Raw genomic sequence first — 20874 nt, 5'->3', positions numbered from 1 at the left:
ATAAATGGGACAAGTCGACATGCAAAAGTAGCTAGCCTCTCCTTGTGTTCGTTTCATAATCGACTGTGAAGCTGCTGTCTTCCAGCTCCGCCGCGCATAAACTTGCTCTCTCCTGCTACTCTGATTCATTTCTTGCCGTTTGGTGAGCTTGCCTGCCTGTGTCGTGTACTCGTGTGCACCCTACCGGGGAAAAACCCGAGCGGGTAGCGTGCACAGCTGCACCTCTACCACTGCGCTACACGCGCGTTCTTCGTGTGCTCTGTTTTTCTTTTCGAGGCAAGGGCAGGAATTTTATTGATGACTTAAACATTAGCTTGTACATCAATGATGCATGGAGGTCCAAGCATCCATACATGACGACCTGAACTCAAAGAACAAGCTAATCTAGCTAGATTAAGAGCATCAGTATTTGATTTCCTACCTCATGACAGAACTCCAAATGACGGAAGTTTCTCTGTCTACACCTAATTTCTTCAAGTACAGCCACATACTTGCCCTTCGATTTATCTTTTAAGCTATCGATTACCTCTAGGCAATCTGAGGCCACACGAAATGTGGCCAAGTTGCAATCTTCCGCTAAACACATAGCTTCATTACAGGCCAAAGCTTCCAGTGTAGGAGGATCAGTGAGACATTCCCATACCACAGCACTAGCAGCAACAAACTTGCCTCGCTGGCCCCTGCATACCATTCCAACTGCTCCCTTGTTACCCACTCGATTGACTGCCCATCAACATTAAACTTCATCATACCCACCGAGGGAGGGATCACTTGGGGGAGTTCACCTTTTTAGATTGAGAAGTATTGCAGTAGAAAATTGATGGGAGATAGAAAGTAGAAAATAGAGAGTGATTCTTGTATTCATTGATGATAATGTTTATATATTTATACATGTTAAATGACATGATGAGAGAATATATTTCTAATAGGCACAACTTTTGATAATTGATCACATGGTTACATCTAAAAGGTGTCTATTCATAACACTCTCTCTTAATCAATTATTTTATTTATAAACTTCTTATTGGAAACTCATCTAAAACCAAATCGAAAAATATGAGGAGAAAATAATATATTGATATGCTATTAAAACTCTTTAAAATCTAATGGAAAAATGTAAGGAGAAAATGATATAACATATATGAATTATCTTCATAAATAATGGTTAGTGATTTAATAAAATCAATACCACATGATAGTTGTATGTAGTTTATCATTTACGAAACCATACACATATGTGTGATGTTTCAGAATGATAGGTAGAAATAATCTCTGAAATATGTTTTGATGACTCCTATGAGAATGCTATATTATTATAAAATTAGTCTTTGATCTGATGTTATAGGAATAAGTCTTCGGGTAGCACCACCAAATCTTCAACAAGGTCAATTGTATAACCAGTGTCTGAATATCCCATTGTGGCTATATCTTGACTTTTCTGATAGAAAAATCTAGATTTTTGGTGCCATAAAGATATATTTGGATATTCTCTTTGACTCCCGCCTAAAGACGTTGTTAGAGCTGCGCTATTTAAGCTAGCAAGTTATCTGCAAATACAATATCAGTCATGTTGCAATTTGCAAGATACATGAGCGCTTTGATGGCACTAAGATATTGAACTTTAGGTTCAATATGTTTTCATCGTCAACCCAATGTATGAATTAATCTTGATTCATATTTAGGGATTGAGTGACTATAAGTGTTTTACCCAAATCATGGCTCAAGCGAAATTTGGTTTTACCCAAATCATTAATCTCAAATTTCGTCTTAAGGTAATAACATATTTTGTTATGTATAGTTTGGAGATGATACAAAATCTAATTGGGATTTCATTGAACATACATATACAATCGTTGTAGTTGGAATAACACTTTTGTAAAAGAAACTCATTTAATCAGTTGTACCATAATCAACTTAATTGATTGAAATCATAGAGTGACTTTAAGCTGTACACAATATATATTGCAATATATATTTAGATTCAGAATACGAAGTCCATTAGGAACCTATATGTCCGAATCTATCCAATCCATTTGATTTGCCAATAATATTGAATATGAGAACATAATCTCCACCATACTATAGGGTATGTGGCATCGTAATTGATGACAGGTATATGTATGAACTCTTGTACTATAAGTCTTGCTATTTCACCACCTTATGGAATGAAAATCCATTTTGCTTTTGTACGGAAGATATTGTGTTATTGAGCGAAAGCGATTCTCCTTAATTACCACCTTTGGTTTGACCAAGTTGAGTGTTGAAGCACTCTGCTTAGGACTTTGGATCCAATTAAAGGTGTACAACTATTTGAGGAGAAATATATGTCGACAATTTGTAGTATTTGATATTGATGTATTCTATGAAATCAATAGAGTTCATGGAAATATTATCCTATTTAACTCTGTGTACTTCCCAAACAATAGAGTTAGGGTGTTCCCATTATCTAGTGCTTGAATTTATGTAAACATTTTTGCTACGCATTTGGATGCTGAATATCCATAGGCATTTAGATAGTGAATATACATAAGGTGTCTATCAACTTGATGTTAATTTGCATTTACTGTCTTGGAGGATGTTCTCCCCTCTTTTCAAGAATGCTTGCAAAAAATTGTATCCCTTGTGAACATATTTCTTTCTCTCTTATTTTAGTTTGAGAGTTGAGTGGTTTTGTTAGATACCTCCATTTTTTCTAGCACATAAATAGTGAAAATCGGATTTGATGACATCTTTTATGACGAGTAAACGCTTCTGGCAAATTATTTACAATATGTTGCAAATACAAGTTGTTCTAAATAAGGATTTAGATTTTTGGTACGTGGATATGATGACGAAATATGAGTGTGTATGACATTCTATTATGATTTATGTCATTCTTTGTAGTATTAATCTCCCTCTAATACCAAAAATTATCCTCAAAATGTTATAAATACACGGGCAATGAATAAGTCCCGTCTGAGGAACTCAAGGTATTATATGATTGACGAATAATTATACCTCATATAGATGCTCAATACTATTTGATGTATGTTGTAGGATGGTGATATTGGTACGTGCAGAATGTAACCAATTCATAGATAGGAAATACTTAGCTGAGGCTAAATTTTCACGTATTAACTATAACGGAGGGAGTCGTATGATTACAGTTGGATAAATTTGGTTTAATGATGCAGTGTGTAAAACCGTATGTCATCAATAAGATGTTGACAAATTACAATTCTATGGTTGGTCATGCAAATGATTTGATTATCTTGATAAGAGATTCAGCTATATCATTATGAATGTGCACATAGCTTATTTAATGCAGTAATGTCCAAAACCAAATAATAATTGAATACATGTTAAGGAACTATATTATCCATATGAATGGATTTTATCCTGCGTCCAAGATAATTTACTCTAGTTTTAATTATTTGAGCAATGAGTTTGGTATAAGTGTGGTGTCTTATGTATAAGGAACACATGTAGGACTATTTTATAGATGGATCAATCAGTATTATAAAGTATCTATATGGTCTATTAAATTGCTGAATAGAGCCTCCTATATGTTTTTGAATGTGTTCAAGAAACTGGGTGGCGCGTTATGATTTTAAGGTAAGAGAGACCTAAAAATAAATTTTCTATGACACATGCGGTGTATACAAATTTGAAGATATTGAGAATTATTACTGTGACCAATAGAATTATTAATAATTTTCTCGTCAGCTCTAAGGTAGAGTGATCAAGACAATCATGACATGTCTTGATGTGATCAATAGAAAAATTATTTTGTATGCAATATGTGATACGTGATTTGATGTATGTATAGTACAATCTAGATGGTATATAGGGAAGATTATCATATATGTTATTTTGATTAAAAAAGAGAAATTCCTCTTTGTTGTCATTATGAGTTTTGATATGTAAACTATTTTGATGGATATTTCTATAACTTAGTAAGATACAGGTTGAATCGGGGTATAATAAAGCATTATTGATTATGACTTGGGTACCTATAAGGAGATTAATTATGGCACGGTCAGAGTAAAAAATAATTGCATCGCGTCCAACCGTTGTCAAAATATTTTCTTATCTCTTAGTAAGAGTTTAGAAATATTTTGATTTTCCTAAGTATAGAATTTATGGTGCATATGTCCACTAGGCATATTTCTTCCTCCATCGGATTGACTCGCGTAGAAATCTATATACAGAAATAAAGAATTTAATATGAAGTTCTTATCACATTTATAGAATATTTACATACTTTATTGAGTATCAATGTGCTGATATATTATTGAATTATACAATATAGTATAAGATGACAACAATCTATTACAACATTATATAGGACATAGATATAATAATATCTAATTAATTAGGAGACTAATTAAGGTCTCCGAACAAGTCGTTGGAAGTAAATTTCACGATCATGTTGTTGGTTCTAGAGGAACACTTTGGGGAAAATTGGCATTCTTGGTGGTGTCAGGTTAAATATTGAAATGTACTTCAAATCTTTTGCCTTGAAGTGGTTGGCTTCGTGCAATGGACTTGAGATAAAGATCAATCAAGTGTCTAGGGGTGTGGTATTTCTTAGTTGTGTGGCTGTAGAAATCACATTTATGACGAATTTTAGATTTGTTTTTGTTGTTATTGGAAATGTCCTTCCCCTTGTTGGGTCCATGAAAAATCTATTTTTTATTGTGCTTCTTGTTGCCTTTTGAAGTTCTTGGGGTGGTGTTTGATTTCGTTGAACTTTATGGTATTATGAATATTAGAATTAACTTCAGGTAAAAGAGCAGTGCCTGTAGGGCGCTGGTGATGATTCTTGAAAAGAAATTTATCATGCTTTTTAGCCTGAAGTAAAGTGTGAATTAATTCATAATAGTACTGATAGTTCCTAGCATGATATTATTGTTACAATACCCTATGGATATGAAGCATTGTAGACAAAGTTTTTTCAATTTTCTCCATATCTGTGGGAGCTTTGTCAAAAAATAGCAACCCAGAGCAGATCTTGTGAATAACATGGTTGTATTCTCTAATGAACTTAAAGTCCTGGAGGCGAATATTGGATCACTCGCGTTGTGCTTCAAATAGGATGATTGTCTTTTGCTATTCATAACACTCTTCGAGCGAGTTCCATAGATCATATGAATTCATTTACATCAAGTTTTTAGATTTTAAATTTGGATGAAGATGGTGGCTTATGAAGTATAGGGCCTCATACTTGATTTGATCTAAAAAGGCGGATCTCTTTCTTGAGGAAGATTAATCACCATTATTAGATCTCGAGACGATAGACTTATTTTCATATCCATTACTCAAGTTAGATAGCTACTTTCATCTAACTCAAGTCTGTCGAACTCGACGTTGGACCTTTTGTCCTATAGAAATGACCAATGATTGAATGAATTTACTCTTTTAGTAAATTGAAGAATCATGGTAATGCTGTAATAATGATACAAAATATGTAGAGTTAAGTTGTGACTTAAATTACATAGTGTAGACCTCATTTTGTGTAGCTAACACGTTTTAGATAGTGACAAAAAATGGTGTAGATCTCGTAGTAGTAGGAGGTATAATTTGATATTTGTCAGAAGATGACTATGTTCCTATTACACTGTATTATACTAAGTACAATATTTGAAAAAATACGTTGAAGGTAATCATTAAGTCAAGATAACAAAATGTAGACCCTATAGTAATGGTGGATATGCAAATATGCAGTAGATGACATAGTTCCATTACTTTGTGTTTCACAAATATTAAATTGAGGTCACTTAATTTGATTTTGCATGAAAATTTGCTTTTAATTAAGTGTTTTGTGCTTTTATGAAGCAATTTTGGGATTCAATCAAAATATGAGTGCGGAGACTAATTGCAATATAAAAGTAAATTACAATAATTTAAAAGTATGGAAAGGTAAAGACATGCTTTTGGGAATGCGGTGACGCAAAACATTGAACATGTTGCAAATTTAGCACTCATTGGGTCTAGAAATGCTTATTCATAAAAGTATATAAACTGGTACAATTATAAATAATTACAGGGGCTATAATTAAAATAATGCACATAGTACTATTTATATGAGCTATTTGTTAGGACCCAAGGGGCCTAATTGGAAATAGCCAGCCGTTGAAGTTTTTTTTTTCATTCACAAAGGCTAAACAACTTGGGTCTGAGCCCAATTGGCCTTTTGGCCCATGGCCCATTCGGGCTCCCGCCTAGCCCCATATAAAAGAGAAGGCATCCGGCAGTTTAACCCTAACTGCCCACTGTGGCGCCGCCGCTAGGCGGTTCGCGTGACCTCGGGAGGGGCCTCCACCAGCCACCAATGCCAAGGAGGTGGGGGCACTAGATCTAAGAGGTTGTACAACTCGTCACGCGCCACCATGAGGGGGAGCCGCCACTGGTGTGACTGTATCAAGAGGGTAGGTGCCGACTAATGACTATCGTCGCATAGCCAAAGAGTCATTAGCCACCGATCATAAGTGGGTGTTGCGGACCGACGAATCAAGGCCATGGGCATGAGGCGTTGAAGCGGGCGCCTCATCGCGCCATGTTGAGCATCGCCACTAGTGATGGGGGTCCGCACCACGATGTGCGAAGGGAGGCACTAATGCTCCATGAGTGCCGCCACCTGCCGCTTAGGGCCACCATCGCCGTAGGTGGACGCTGTTGGCCGAAGCACCGCTTGTCAAAGGTAGAGTGGCTGTCGTGGACTGCCATGCAGCCGAGTTCGTCGAGACGGAGGTCGTTCCACTGTGGTGAGTGGCTCCGATGAAGGCTCGTCGTCGTGTCGCTTTGGGGGGTCATCTTCGGAGAGCCGTCGGGCGCTAGTGGGGTCGCCCCCCATGGGGGTGTTGTTCCCCCTCCCCATCTTACGGGCACACGAAGAGATCTGAAGGCCCCTTTTCCCACATATCCGTGCGCACACTGGCCCGCTTAGGCACCGTCGGAGGGGAGGCCGAGGGTCGAAGAGCCGTCAGCCGTTTCTAGGATGGAGGTCGCGCTACGATGTTTAGCACTGATGCAGGCGTGTCGCCATGAGTTCGAGGACGACGTCGACGTCGACACCTCCAATGGCATCCAAACGATGTAGCATGTGAAAGTTACTGAAGAACGGCGACTTCCTCACGAGCAATCGAGGCAAGTCCTCTGTATGCGCGGTAAACTTGTATGCCATGATTGAGGCATTAGGCTCCTTTGATGATGGCCTGAGGCCACTATGTTGTCATCTTCGTGTAGTTGTCCAAAACGAATATCGTTATTTTGTTTGTGCGTTGATGGGCATCACCTTCGTGCGGTCGCCGGAGAAGCATGCGTATGTCGTATCCCTTCTGTGTTGGATATGAAGCACTCTCGCCGTGTGTCTGCCAAATCGATTCATCCTTCTCTTGGTGATTGTTGCTCGAATGGAGAGTGAATGTGACTGATAGCGTATTACAGTAGAAAATTAATAAGAGACAGAAAGTGGATAATAGAGAGTGATTCTTGTATTCATTGATGATAATGTTTACATATTTATACATGTTGAATGAACATGATGAGAGGACATGTCTATTAGTAAGACACTCTTTCCTAATAGATATAATTCTCGATAATTGATCACATGATTACATCTAAAAATATCTGATCAGATACATCCGCTTCATCCAATTGAGATAAGTATGAATTATACAATGGAAAGTTGAGAGTGGACTTTGAAACACTTGGTCATAAATAGCCTTCCTCCTTGCATACCAGATTGCCCAACATGTCACAACACAAGCAGTTTGATAAAACGTTTTGCATCCAGGTTTTCTGTCATGAAGAATATCCAATCCCGAGGTTCTTTGATGTGTACTAAAGCAATCAGTTCTGCAATTTCCTCACCAACTAATGTCCACACACACTTCGCCATAGTACAACGCAGCAAAGCATGGGCCCAAGTATCTTCTGCAGAGCCACATAAAATACATTGCTCTGATTTATTGATGTGCTTATGTTTCTTCACAGATTCTGTAGGAATTGAATCATGTGCAAGTCTCCATGTAAAAACTTTAATCTTGGATGGAACTTTGATTCCCCACAAGGATCGCCAAGAATTAGCAGTAAACGAAGTGCTAGAGTTGCTAGCACGGCCATATAGCCAATCCTCTATTTGTTTCTTGATCAATACTAGCATCTTGTATGCTGATCTTACTGAAAAAATGCCCCTCTTCTCATAGTGCCAGGCCCAAGAATCAGCTACAGAACACCCACTAAGAGGTATATTGAGGATTATTTCCTTATCAATATCTAGAAAAAAAATCTTTCTAAAGCATTCTTCTTCCAGGTTCCGGTAGATGGTTCGATCAAATCACACTCGTTCCGGGGGAAATCGTTCTTTTGCACATAGATAGCCAGTTGTGTTCCCAGATAAAAGTGTGTTCACCATTACCTATTCTTCTGATCATGCCTTATTTCAAAATATCACGACCATCAATGATGGCACGGCATGTTTGTGATGGTCTTGCCAAAAGTGATTCCAGGTTCGTGTGAATTAATTCAGATGTACGTTGTTTTTCCCCCTCTAAAATGAGAATACAGCTCTATATTTTTGAACCATTTAGTACGATCCCAGCAAGTGAAATTAAGCACCTGAAGCCTTGGAATAACAGAACTAATCACCTGAATCCCCGATCCCGATCACGAAAAGTAATGACACTGGCACCACAACAAATCCATGGAGCAAGTAGTTCTCTTAGATTTCATAGTAAGGCACAGCGTTAATGTACACGTTACACCCTAAACCTCCACAAGCCTTCCCATGCTCGCTAACTGAACCGTCCGTCTTCATCTTAATCTATGTTTCTTTTTGATCGGATTGAGACAAAAGTACCATTTGGGGATTAGGCGTAATTACTCGGCGGAAGAGACATACATAAACTTCCTCCGAATCAAATATCAAGAAACAGGAGCACGATTAAGCGGAGAAGAAGCCGTCGAATGCGGCCAGGCCGAGGCCGGTCTTGGGCTCCAGCTCCCTGAGCTGCACCGCGACGTTGACCCTCACCCCGGACGCCGCGGCGGAGGCGGACTCCACCCACGACCCCCACACCTTCGCCACGGCGCCGAAGTTCCTCCTGCCGCTGCTGCTCTCGGCCGCCTCGCTGCCTCCGTCATCGGCGCCGGGGGCTCCTCGCCTCATCCTCTTCTCGGACTCCTCGGACACGAGCAACGCTATGTCCTCCATGGCAGTTGGGATCCGCCGACAGCACTAGTCTTACTACTGATCTCAGTTGGAAAAACGCCGGTGTTGCTCTGCTCTGCTTTGGATACTTTGATGATGAGGGGGCCTTCGGTAACGCGAGGTATTTAAATAGCTCCGATCGGTGGCCATCGCCTCCGTTCGGATAAGTCTCTCGCGATTCTCTTTCTTGTTAATTCTGCTGTCGCGTCCGCCGGTTTGTCATCGCTGGTTTTCTTTAGTGGGCGCCGCCTGTTTGTTAATGCGACTTGCGAATTTGCGATCCTGCAGTCTTTTCTGTGGTCTCCTCTCGATTTCAATTCCGTTGGCCGGAATATTTAATTTTTTTATCTTATTAGAGTGGTAAAAAAATCAAATATCGCTACACATTCCTTGTGACACTTCTAGATCCTATGATGTGAAGTAAACAGTCGCGTTACATGTCCCCGTACTTGTAGCACACCACGCTAGTCCTGAACGAACTGAAATGAAGTCACGGTGACTTCAAAACGTGGTGAGCCCTTTGATATAAATATCAAACAGATGGATAAGATTTAGCACTATAATAATAATATAAACAGTAAATCGCTACAGTATTTGGTGCTAGGCAGAGGTGGGACTTTGGTCAGGCCTCGGACCATGTCGGGCTACGCTTCCCTGGCACGATCAGCACGTCGTGCTGTGCCGGGCTAGCCAGACTCGTCTCCCGCGAGGCCCAAATACATCCTAATGGCACACCAGACCCCTTTGGGTCGGGCCAAGCACCGGCACGATCCGATCTCTGCATCCTTAATCAAGTATCAATGTCAGATCTTAATCTCTCGCACGCGAAAAACGAGTAAGTCGCTAAGAACCGGTATTGAAAAGGACTATCAATGCCGATTCATGGCTAAAACCGACACTGATACTTCAGTGCCAATTTCAAGCACGAACCGACACTGATAGTCCTTTTTAGTGTCGGTTGAAGCCACCAACCTGCACTAATATGTCCGAACCCGAATTTGGTCTCCAATCCAATTTTGGCTCCGTCGGCTCGATTCTCATGTCCAGAGTTTTATCTATTTTCTCACAGTCACATCCACGGAGCGAGCCTTATCTCTTCCTCAACAACCTCACCGAATCGATCCCCTCCCCTCTCCCTCTCTCTCCCTCTCCCTCTCTCTCTGTTGGTCTAGCAGGCTTCGTGAGCATCAACTGTCGCAGGGCCACAGGGGTGCGTACAGTGCTAGTGGGTGGCAATCGGGTATGGGCAGACAGAGGGTTGGCTCCACCTCCACGTCTCGCTGTGGTAGGTGTTGGGGTTTCGAAAGGCGTGCACGCGGGGCACCCAATAGCCCACAAGCGAGTCTGCGAGTGCACGAGAGCTCAGAGCTCATTGTCTTTACAGCGCACGTGGGCAAATAAGCTGGAATTTTACCGCCACTGCGCATTCATGTTATTGCGCCAACATGACTCGACACGACGTGCATGAGACGCGAACATGCCTGGCCTGGCCTGGCGTTGCTGCCAGCTTTAACCGCACGCGAACCGAGGCTCCACACGTCGTCTCGTATGTCCGCCAACCTGTGGAAAAAGTACGTCCTAGGCTAGGCATGTTCAAAATGATTTGGGTTGAGGCAAGCTAAGGCAGCGAGATGCATCTGCTGCTGAGCCAATTGGTGAGTGGGTTCCAACGAGCCAACAGGTCGTTTACGTGTCGACAGGCTGTTTGTGTGCCGACTGTCCAATGGGCTGTTTGCATGCCGATGGGCTATTTTTGTGCCATGTCGACCCAGGCACGACCCAATATTTGGGCCAGGTCGGGCCACCCACCGTGCCCAGACCCTAGGCACAACACAGCTCGCGTATCCGTGTCGTGCCAGCCCAGCCCAAATTTTCTCGTGACGTGCCATGGGCCGTGCCAAATCATCATGCCACAGGCCACCCAAATTTGGCCTAGCTCTAGTGCCAGGTGTATGGGAACAAGGTTCGACTGCATATTTTATTAGTTGTGTACCTCCTCTCATAGAAAAACTGTGCACCTCTTACTTCACGGGGTGAAATCATGGGCTCATGGTATATATCTTCTTCCCATAGGGGCTCGTGCTACCCTGTGTGTGTTTCTGTGGTATCCATGTCATATTTGATTTTATAAGACTAAATCAGATGTAAACTACATATATAACAGGATCAGTTTTATCATATATGTAGTGACATCATTAGTGATAAACAATACTATATCGTATAAAAACAATTTTATTGAAATAAATACCAGAGTTTTAAACAACCAACGAAAGCTTCAGGGCGCATCACAAGAAATCAACTAAGGACAACGCTACCTAGGACATTCCGTCTTCATTATAGTCTTTAGCTTTCTTGATCTTCACGTAGTCTTCTCTAATTGAGCATCATTTATTATTGAAAATAGCAAGTACGAGTATATATCGTACACCGCAAGTGTGAGAAAATATAACATAAGGGCTTAAGACAAGAAAGGCGTAACTCAGTTTTACTGCATCTATGCCATCCTATTATAGAACTCAAAAAGACTTAGTAGTCATATTTACTATGTGTGACATCAAGACTTTACAAAATACAGCACATTGGATTCCATTTGATTACCAAAACTAACCAGATATCCTATATTCGTCTACCAACTCATCGAGTTATCATCACCCGACTACCAGAACCAACCATCCAAGATCGATCCCCACTAATCATGAAGAAGTCTAAGCTCACTCTTAACCGTGAGCACGACTAATATATTATTTTTACACTCTGTAGAGGTCGCACACTTTACCCACGAGTCGTGATTCCTGTGTTGCTTCACACTTTTGGGGTGTAGAGCTAGGATCTCACTACAATGCATTTACAAAGTGTCTCCAAATCTATTTACACCCACTAAGATTTCACCGCTAACAGGGATTCAATCCACTGCAAAGGCCCACTCTTGTGCCACTCATCAGCTAACTGGTGTGTACAGAATAAGAAGAACATCTAATTAATTGGTCAGGTCATACACATATAAACCTCGTGGTCGCGCTGTTGTGTCGGGTTACATGCCTATGAACCGGTCCTTAGGATCTAAAACAGGTACTCACACATTACCTAATGCACACACAACATTCATACGAACCAAACTCACCTATCTAGATCCCGTATGATCCATGTTGGTAAAAAAGATTACCCAACCGGTTCATGTTACATAGATCATTAAACAGATTAATATTTAAACCACCTGACTTGACAACATGGCTAAGCAAGTCTACCCTTTACATCCCAACTCTAACACAGGTGAAAGGATAATCTGAAAAGTACTAGTAAACTCTAAACATGAGATTCATATTGACAAGCATGCAATTTAACAAGTAGAAGACACACTTTCATACAATATGATCAAAGTGGTCAAGGACACTTGTCTTGATGTTTCTCAGTGATCTTTGTAAACTAGGTCATGAAATATCTCGAGGTTTTAACTTTGTATATCATCGATTCTTCTAGACATATCGTACTCTACTCGCGCAAAAAAATGCAAAACTAAATAAATATAAAATAAAACCCAATTTGCAAATCAGAGAAAAGAACAAAGAATTGTGGCTTTTGAAGAAGAAAGAAATGATTGAGTGGATTTAACATGAAGACGATGGAAACTAGGGTTTTATTGGAGATGGATGTAAAAAGATGTCTGAGAATATTAACATATGAGGTCTTATATAATTTTATAAATATTATTTTCATATTGAATTCATATCTGATGCGCAACAATATGTGAGCTCTACCCATCGAAGTCATATGATATGCATCCAACTATTAAAATAACATCTAGAATTATATAGTACCATGTGACCAATTAATTATTAGACATGAACAAGAATAATTTGTTGGAAGCTTACCAAATTTAGATGAATTTACAAAATAGCATTAGATTCTAGATGAAATTCATTGAACAAGATTTGAACGTATTAATTCTATTAGAATTGAATGAATGGACTAGAACAGAATAAACACAAAATCCAGGGGCTTGCTTCAAAGAATCCTAAACATGAATTAAAAGAAATAGGAAAGAAAGAAAATAGAGGGGGGATTCTGCAATTTGGCGTATACCAACAGAGAGCACAGGGGATCGACGATGGCTGACGGTGGGCTCTCGGCGTCACCGGCGATTCACGGCTCGGGGGTTCGAGGTGGTGGTGCAGACGAGGCTCCCTGTGCCGCGGTGGACATGTGGATGTGCTCTCCCTTGGCAGTGGTGCGCAAATATGAACGTGCTGGCGAGGATGGCGGGCGGCGGCTCACTGCGGCCGACAGTAGAGGGGTCGCAGTGGTCGGGGTTGTCGGGGAGGAGGCGCCTCGGCATCGCATGGCCTCGAGGAATCCGTAGCCGAGTTCGGCTTGGTCGGAGGTGTAGCAAGGAGGCGGCGCGACGGAGCTTAATGGTGGTCGGCGGAGATGGCCGTCGCGGTGGTGTTCTGGTGGACAAGGGGCGTAGGCGACCAGGTGGGCAAGCTCCTAACCTTAGCGCGGTGCTCTGGACGCGAGGGTACGGTGCGGGGCTCACCGAGGACAGGGATCCGGCGCGGTGGCGCGCGACCGAGACAAGGATCTGCGGCGATCGCTTCAGGTTTGGAGGGACGACAAGAGCGACGAGATGGGGTGCGGAACCGCATGGCTATGCACAAAGCTGGCCTAAATAGAGGGGAGACGGAGCGGGCAACGTGGGGCGCGTGCGGAGATCGTGCTCGGCGGCGGTTAGGGAGAGGCGGGAGGAGGGTGATGACGGGTGGGCCCAGTATGGCAGAGAGAGGAGGGAGAGAATGCGGGTCAAGAGAGGGGTTGGGCTTCGGCCCAAGCAGAGAGAGGGGTGAGGATTGAGTGTTGCGTTGAGTTAGACTAGTAAGGTACCCGTGCATTGCTATGGTATAAATATTTTCGAACGTGTGTTTTATTTTTTCGATAGCATGAAAGAAAAGAAGAATAATGTGATTAAAATAGTATATCATTCATAGATTACATAGGCATAGAAACAAATAAATTGTTTTGTGTCGAACATGATATGTATTTACGAGGTGAGGACTTCTTTGTAGACAATATTTTTGGTTAGTGTGCAGGCTGAATCTACGCTAGCATCATTTTCCGATGCAGCAAGTATTTTGATATTTCTCCTAGCAGTTGCTCGCGACAGGGCGACATAGAGCTAACCATGAGAGAATACTGGATTAGGTAGAAAGATTCCAACATGAGGGATCATTTGTCCTTGTGCTTTATTGATCGTCATTGCGAAGCTCACTCTGATAGGAAATTGATTCCTCTTAAACTTAAAGGGGAACATTTCATCATCAGATGGGCACAAAGGTATCCTTGGTAGGAATACTCTTTTTTCCAGCATGTTGACCTAGCACAATTTTTGCATCGACAGTGTTCCTTTGAAATGCTTGGACTATCAACCTTGTCCCATTACACAAACCATTAGCTGGATCTAGATTTCTGAGCAAAATCACAGGGCAATTGACCTTTAGCTTGAGAATGTGCGGTGGTAATCCATTTGGGGTTAGAGAATTCAAGAATTCGGGAGGGTAGTAGTTGTTTGGATCATCAATTGCAAGATCATAGCTGTGATAGACCATCTCATCACCAGGAAATCGTTCGATAAGTCTCATGTTTATGTCATCGACGTTCTCATTCCTTGTTGACAAAATAGCGCGAGATGTGATGTAGTCTGAATTGGATATGTGTGTTGCTAACATAGGAAACACTCTATCAATAAGATTATCAATGTTAGATTCTGCACTAGTGTAAGGCACACATATCTCGTCGGGTATCTTTACATAGTCATCTTTCACAGTTTCTTCAGTGCCATTCCCGATACGTAGTAGGTATTTAGAGAACCATGGATCTGATTGAGCCCTCATATTACGAACAAGCCTCAGCTTTTGCATGTTTTCCCATAGGTAAGATTTGAGTAATGTTGCATTTATTATTTGTGCTCTTGTACCCTTTCGCACAACTGGAAGGACCTGCCTGAAGTCGCCTCCAAAAACAATCGTTTTTCCTCCAAATGGTAGATCAGGCTTTTCCATGATGTCTCTCAGGCTTTTATCAAGTGCCTCAATTGCTTGCCTTTTTGTCATAGAGACCTCATCCCATAATATAAGTGAAGCCATTCGAAGAAGTTTCGCAGTCTCACTCTGCTTTGTAAAGTTACACACTCCTCCTTCTTGTATGCCCAGTGATATCTTAAATCTTGAGTGTGCAGTCCTGCCTCCAGGCAGGATTGAGGCAGCAACACCAGATGTTGCAGTAGCAACAGCTATTTTTCCCTCACTACGGACCTTCGCTAGCAAAGCTTTGTATAGGAATGTCTTTCCGGTCCCTCCAGGACCATCAACAAAGAATGCAGTTCCATTACCGCTGTCAACATAGAATAATATTTTGTCATAAGTATACCGTTGTTCACGATTGAGAGATGACACGGCCGAGGCAAATTCATGGTCTACCTCTATAGATCTCTCTTTAAATATTTCCCTTACCTCTCCATACATGGTGTCATGCTCCACTTCGATCTCAGGAAGAGGGAATGATGATATGTCTTTACCCATTGACTGTAGCATATTTCTAATATCCAACAAAACCATTTGTTCAACTACATGTGAGTTCATTTGGTCTCATCGGAAGTCTTCGGACATTGCCTCTAGGTGCTTGTTCCATATCCCACAGACATCGTTGGGTTCGCAGAAAACCAATATTGTGGCAAACAGCCTTCGGAGAGATGATGGCATATGGAATATTTCAGCCTCTGTTAGGCAATCATCGATGTTATTGTCTGACTTAATAAGACCTCTTTTCTCAGCAGCTTCTCGGAAGGTAGGGTAGACAACACCATCAAATGTCCTTAGATTTTCATATGAAGTAGCACCTGCCATGTGGTTTAGTAGTACCCTTAGATAGTATCTTTCTCCCTCCGTAGGATGCACTGAGATGATCCTTCCAACCTGTGTGCGTTGTTTTCTCTTCTTCCATTTCTTTAATGTAGGGTTCCAAACTGCATATTCTGGGAATTCCCTATATAGTATGCTTCGTGCCCACGGGAACTCACAATTCGCCTTAAAATACCCAGTTAACATGGTCTCAGAGGCACCTTGTTGGTCCAAAACCTAACGTGCATCCGCGTTATCCCTGTAGGACACGAGATGCATGCCAGGGAGATGAAGTTGCAGCTGGAGCACTGGGGGGAAGATCCCACTAAGATCGAAGGCAAAGATTCTCCACAATGCCTCCTGTGGGGCTACCCATCTAGCTTCCCTGTAATCATCGATCTCATTAATCTCATTATTGCCATTGGCATCATTGGTAGAAACATATGCCCTGTCATGACCCTTGTAGATGTATTTGTAAAGGTACTTGACAGTCTTAATGCTTGAACAAACCTCGGCGTTGATGTGGCAGTCATACCTCCTTAGTAGCTTAGGATTATATGGTACAACCCATCTGTTGTCCAAGACATGCCCTCTTACATGTACCTTTTGCCCATCATCCCGTCTTTTGTAGATGGGGTAAGAGTCCTTGCCTTGGAGAGTTGTATCAGTAAACTGGCGTGGATAATAGCTCTTGCATGTGCGATTTTGATTCTTCATACATACATTACCAGGATTTAACGAACCACAGGGACCATGCATCATATGTTTGACAACCATTTCATGAAGCTCAGGATACCTTTCCTTGGTTGGAAGCTCTGCGGAAATGACAGTGTTGTACTATTCTGGACATGTAAGCTTATAGCCTGACTTCATGATAAGGAGGAAGTGTACATGCGGTAGACCCCTTTTCTGGAACTCGGTGACATGGACATGCGCCGCAACAACTCCAAGGATGTGATTATGGAAGAGCTGAAACTTGAGATCATCTAATTTAGCTCTAAATACTCGCACAACAAGATCAGGACGGTCTTGTGGTGTCTGGCCAGGTTCAAGCTCCCTAAGTATTTCTTCCCAGTTAGGGTTGCAAGTCATGGTGAGGAAGATGTCTGGTTTACCGTACTTCTGCACCAAGGCCATAGCATCCATGTATTGTCGTCTCATATCCCTCGGGCCACCAATAAATGACGCTGGAAGGACCCATCTTTTGCCCATTGCACTCGCTTGATTCTCCCCTGCAGATACACTATCCACTAAGCCCTGGTAAAGATCTGCACGTATTCTTGATTGGTTGTGCAGAATATAGTTCAGACGCGATGTTTTAAGCTTTATATAGGTATCAACTGCAAATTGCTGGAATAGGCGCTTCCCATGCAAGATGGTGTTGAACATTCCACGGCGCATCTGGAACTTGTAGCAATAATATTCGCGCATCGTGACGCACAACGTGCTATTAGTGTCTATCAAGAAAAGAGTATACATGATCAGTTAATTAGTAGAAGATTGATAAGTACCATGAGAAAATGGATGTAATGCAACTATATATCACTTAACTAATCTGGGTTATCGGGATTTATGGACTGAGACCTTCGTATCTGTCTAATATCAACACCTTATTTTGGTATCTCTGGATGCCAACCAAGCTCCCCACTCGGGAAAAGGAGAGGATATGACAAAGGGTCATAGCACCCATGATGAGGTCTGATTGAATAATATGTGTCATTATTAGCAAAGAGAGTTATGCTGCAATCAAAATATTTGTGCAACTCGCTCCCCTCGACCCACACAGCAGCCACCTCTGATGTTAATGTCATGTTATATACTCTCTGGTCTAGTTTGTATTCAATGTTTAGCACAATACAATATTCGTCCATATCTTCAACTTGTCCTAGGCTCCTGAATGTTTCAGAGTAAGGGTTGTCTCTTAGGATGCCCACCAAACTTCTAATGACACTCCTATCTCTTGCTCTATATGTTTCATCTCGGGCGCGTCGAAAACGATGTGATAAGGAAGGATTGTCATCATAGAAGTATAGTTGCAAATGGCTCGGGTCATCATCTTGTTGTCCGAATGAGTGTATATTGTGGTACATTTGTCCATGAGCTTTAAATGTGTACACTCCATCTCTTGCATTTGCGAGTTCCTTGTCATAATCACAATAGAGTGTGGTGAATGAGAAATGACCATTGAAAAATCTAATGCTGTCCTGAAAATGTTGTGATTCAGGATCCCCACTTGTGTACAGCAGTCGAAGCTCTTCAGGTGGTTCTGGCATCTCCAGTTTGACTTTCCCATCCTTGAAACAAAATCCCAATGACTCATATTCGAACCTCCTCGCACCACAATAGTGACAGTTTGGCTGAGGTTTCAACATATGAGTGCTATCTGGTAGGTTCTGATAGATAGCTTCTGTAGTATCAATATTGTTGGAGCCAACCACAGAGCCATTTGTTGCATCGGTAATACTTGTACCCATGACACAATTTGCACGGGGAGTGCTTCGTCTTGCCATGTTTCGTTGGTTCTGTTTATCTCGCCTTGCATGCCTCTGCTCAGGCGTCATATTTGCATAACGTTGCCGAGCACAAGCCCGTCTGCTTGCAACTTGCTCGGGCGTCATGCTTGCACGGCGTGCTCTATCACGTTGTTGCCTTGCTTCTGCACGGTCCACTGTCCTCCCATGAGTGTTTGTTTGTTTTGACTGTGTCTGTCGTTGCTGCTCTAGTGTAGCAATGGCTAGATTTGCCATGAAATCAAGGTTATGTTTCCCACATATTCAAAGGCATATTTAAGCTAGTAGCATTACTACAATTCATACTAAGCTTGTACCATTAGAGCCTTCGCCTCGTAATAGCCCCTCTGATGTGAGGGTACTTTGGGTTGGAATTAAAAACGAGGATGGTAGTCGATGTGTCCCATCTTCATCGTTTGATGAACTATCACATGAAGCATATGATGGTTCTTGAATAGAAATTCCAGAAGATCTATGTGGCATATAGTTGTTGCAAGATCTCTTTCTTGTGCGGTGTCCATCTATAACTATATATAAAAAAAATTAAAATGAGAGTAGCACATATGTTTTTATTATATTAGTTTAACGTTGTAGCATGGGCTATATAGCTAACATTACAATTAGTCGTGTTAAAATGCATACCTTCTTTTCCTTTTCTTCTTGACTGGTTTCGGTCTTCCGACATTTTGGCAATTTGTTGGTAATGTGATATATATACCCTAATATTATTTTACAATTTAATAGTTTAGAAAATATTTCAGAAACGTATCTTACAGTGCTAGATTTATTAGGTTATAAACAGAAAATATTAAATTACATACTTCTGTTTTTGTTCACATAGTTATGCTTAATTGTTTATTTAGGTATGGCATATTAAAGAGTAAGTTATGCATTGAGAATTTTCACATACTTTGGACCATCTCAACATACTTTGAACCATCTCAAAGCACTTTTTAATTTCAGTCCCAAATACATATCCATTGAAAAGTAGTCTAGAAATAAGATATATTACAGACATATAAAAACATCATAATTACAAGACATCATTACAAACGTATAGGATATATTATAGACATAAAAACACCATAACGAGAAAGGTAGTAGGATATATTACAGACATAAAAACACCATGATGAGAAAGGTAGTTGCCAGTATCCATTGGTATAATTACTTAAACAACACAAAAATCACAATGAAACTAAAAACTTGATAACCGATAGACACATTAACATGTGTGAATAATGTCTAGCTATAGTAGTCTTCTAAGAACTATTAGTACTTGTAGCCATCACACTCAAACCACGGTTGCTAGGTACGCCCATCTATTCTCAAGAAATCTGTTAACAAAACGGGGATCCATAGATCCTGTGATCACCGATCCTCGCACGCCTGCATGTCCGAATAGGATTGTTTCAATTAATATTTGACGAAACTGTATATATTTCTTAATTTCTTAGTGAGAATATTTGTGCATGTATTACTCACACTGCAGTGCACGTGTAGCGCAATGACTTGGGTTGAATTTAAAAGTTGTATGCTCTGAAGTCTCCAAGCACCCTGATTTGAAAATTTGTTGTTAATGAAGTAACTTAACAAGTATAATGGTTAAGTATGCCTTGGTTAATAAGAAACCAATTACCATGTCTCCTGTTATTTTGAAGCATAGTTAACAAGACTATGTCATTGTTAGCATTAGCCAATGACCAGCTACACGCATGTCGGGTCAAATGGTGGGACCAAACCCCAACAACAATCAAGTTGCACCTTTAAACATAGAAAATTTTTAGTTATTTTTCTGCATATTATGTTATAGCATTTTTTATCTTGATGCACCTTTTTGTACTAACAAAATTATTAACATAACTCAAAGGTACCTTGTGTCCATGAGTGTGACCTCTCTATAGAGGCTACAACCAATGTGCTCAATTGCCGCCCAATGCACAACTACTTCAGCTATATCTGCACCATTATTCTTGGTCAGGTTTTTTTGTGTAAATTCAATTTTTCTTTACTTTTTTATAAGTCTAAAATGGAAGGCTTGAAACTTACCTACAAAAGTCTTATTAGGACGGCGATACACTTCAGGGAATGGCATAAGGTGCTTTGGGTAGAGCGGAAACTGAATAGACATGATATACGGCTCAACCCTAGTGCGATTGTTCAAGACACACTCATATCGATGTTTAATATTTTGAAATTGCAACGCCTCCTCCCAGTTAGGATCGAATCTTACTTCATGTAAGGTATAAACACATCCTTCAGCAAGTAAAGCATTGAATCT

At 41.0% G+C, this 20874-nt stretch overlaps 3 protein-coding genes across 3 annotated transcripts; all 3 read right to left on the bottom strand.

Moving 5' to 3' along the window:
- Positions 1-8687: 8687 nt before the first annotated feature.
- Positions 8688-9306, bottom strand: LOC133911702 (uncharacterized). The gene has a single exon (XM_062354072.1). It carries the CDS (start codon positions 9194-9196, stop codon positions 8927-8929), a length of 270 nt encoding a protein of 89 aa, XP_062210056.1. The 5' UTR covers positions 9197-9306; the 3' UTR covers positions 8688-8926.
- A 5199-nt stretch (positions 9307-14505) lies between these two features.
- Positions 14506-15765, bottom strand: LOC133910447 (ATP-dependent DNA helicase PIF1-like). Its single transcript, XM_062352843.1, has one exon. The coding sequence runs from the start codon at positions 15763-15765 to the stop codon at positions 14506-14508; it is 1260 nt and encodes a 419-aa protein (XP_062208827.1).
- Positions 15766-16320: 555 nt separating this feature from the next.
- On the bottom strand, positions 16321-17514 carry LOC133910446 (uncharacterized). Its single transcript, XM_062352841.1, has 2 exons — positions 16975-17514; positions 16321-16794 (listed from the first exon to the last, which is right to left on the bottom strand). The coding sequence occupies exons 1-2, from the start codon at positions 17512-17514 to the stop codon at positions 16321-16323; spliced, it is 1014 nt and encodes a 337-aa protein (XP_062208825.1).
- Positions 17515-20874: the final 3360 nt, after the last annotated feature.

This window comes from Phragmites australis, chromosome 3 (assembly GCF_958298935.1).
Source record: "Phragmites australis chromosome 3, lpPhrAust1.1, whole genome shotgun sequence".
Taxonomy (NCBI): Eukaryota; Viridiplantae; Streptophyta; class Magnoliopsida; order Poales; family Poaceae; genus Phragmites; species Phragmites australis.
This window is presented reverse-complemented; position numbering and strand designations above follow the sequence as displayed.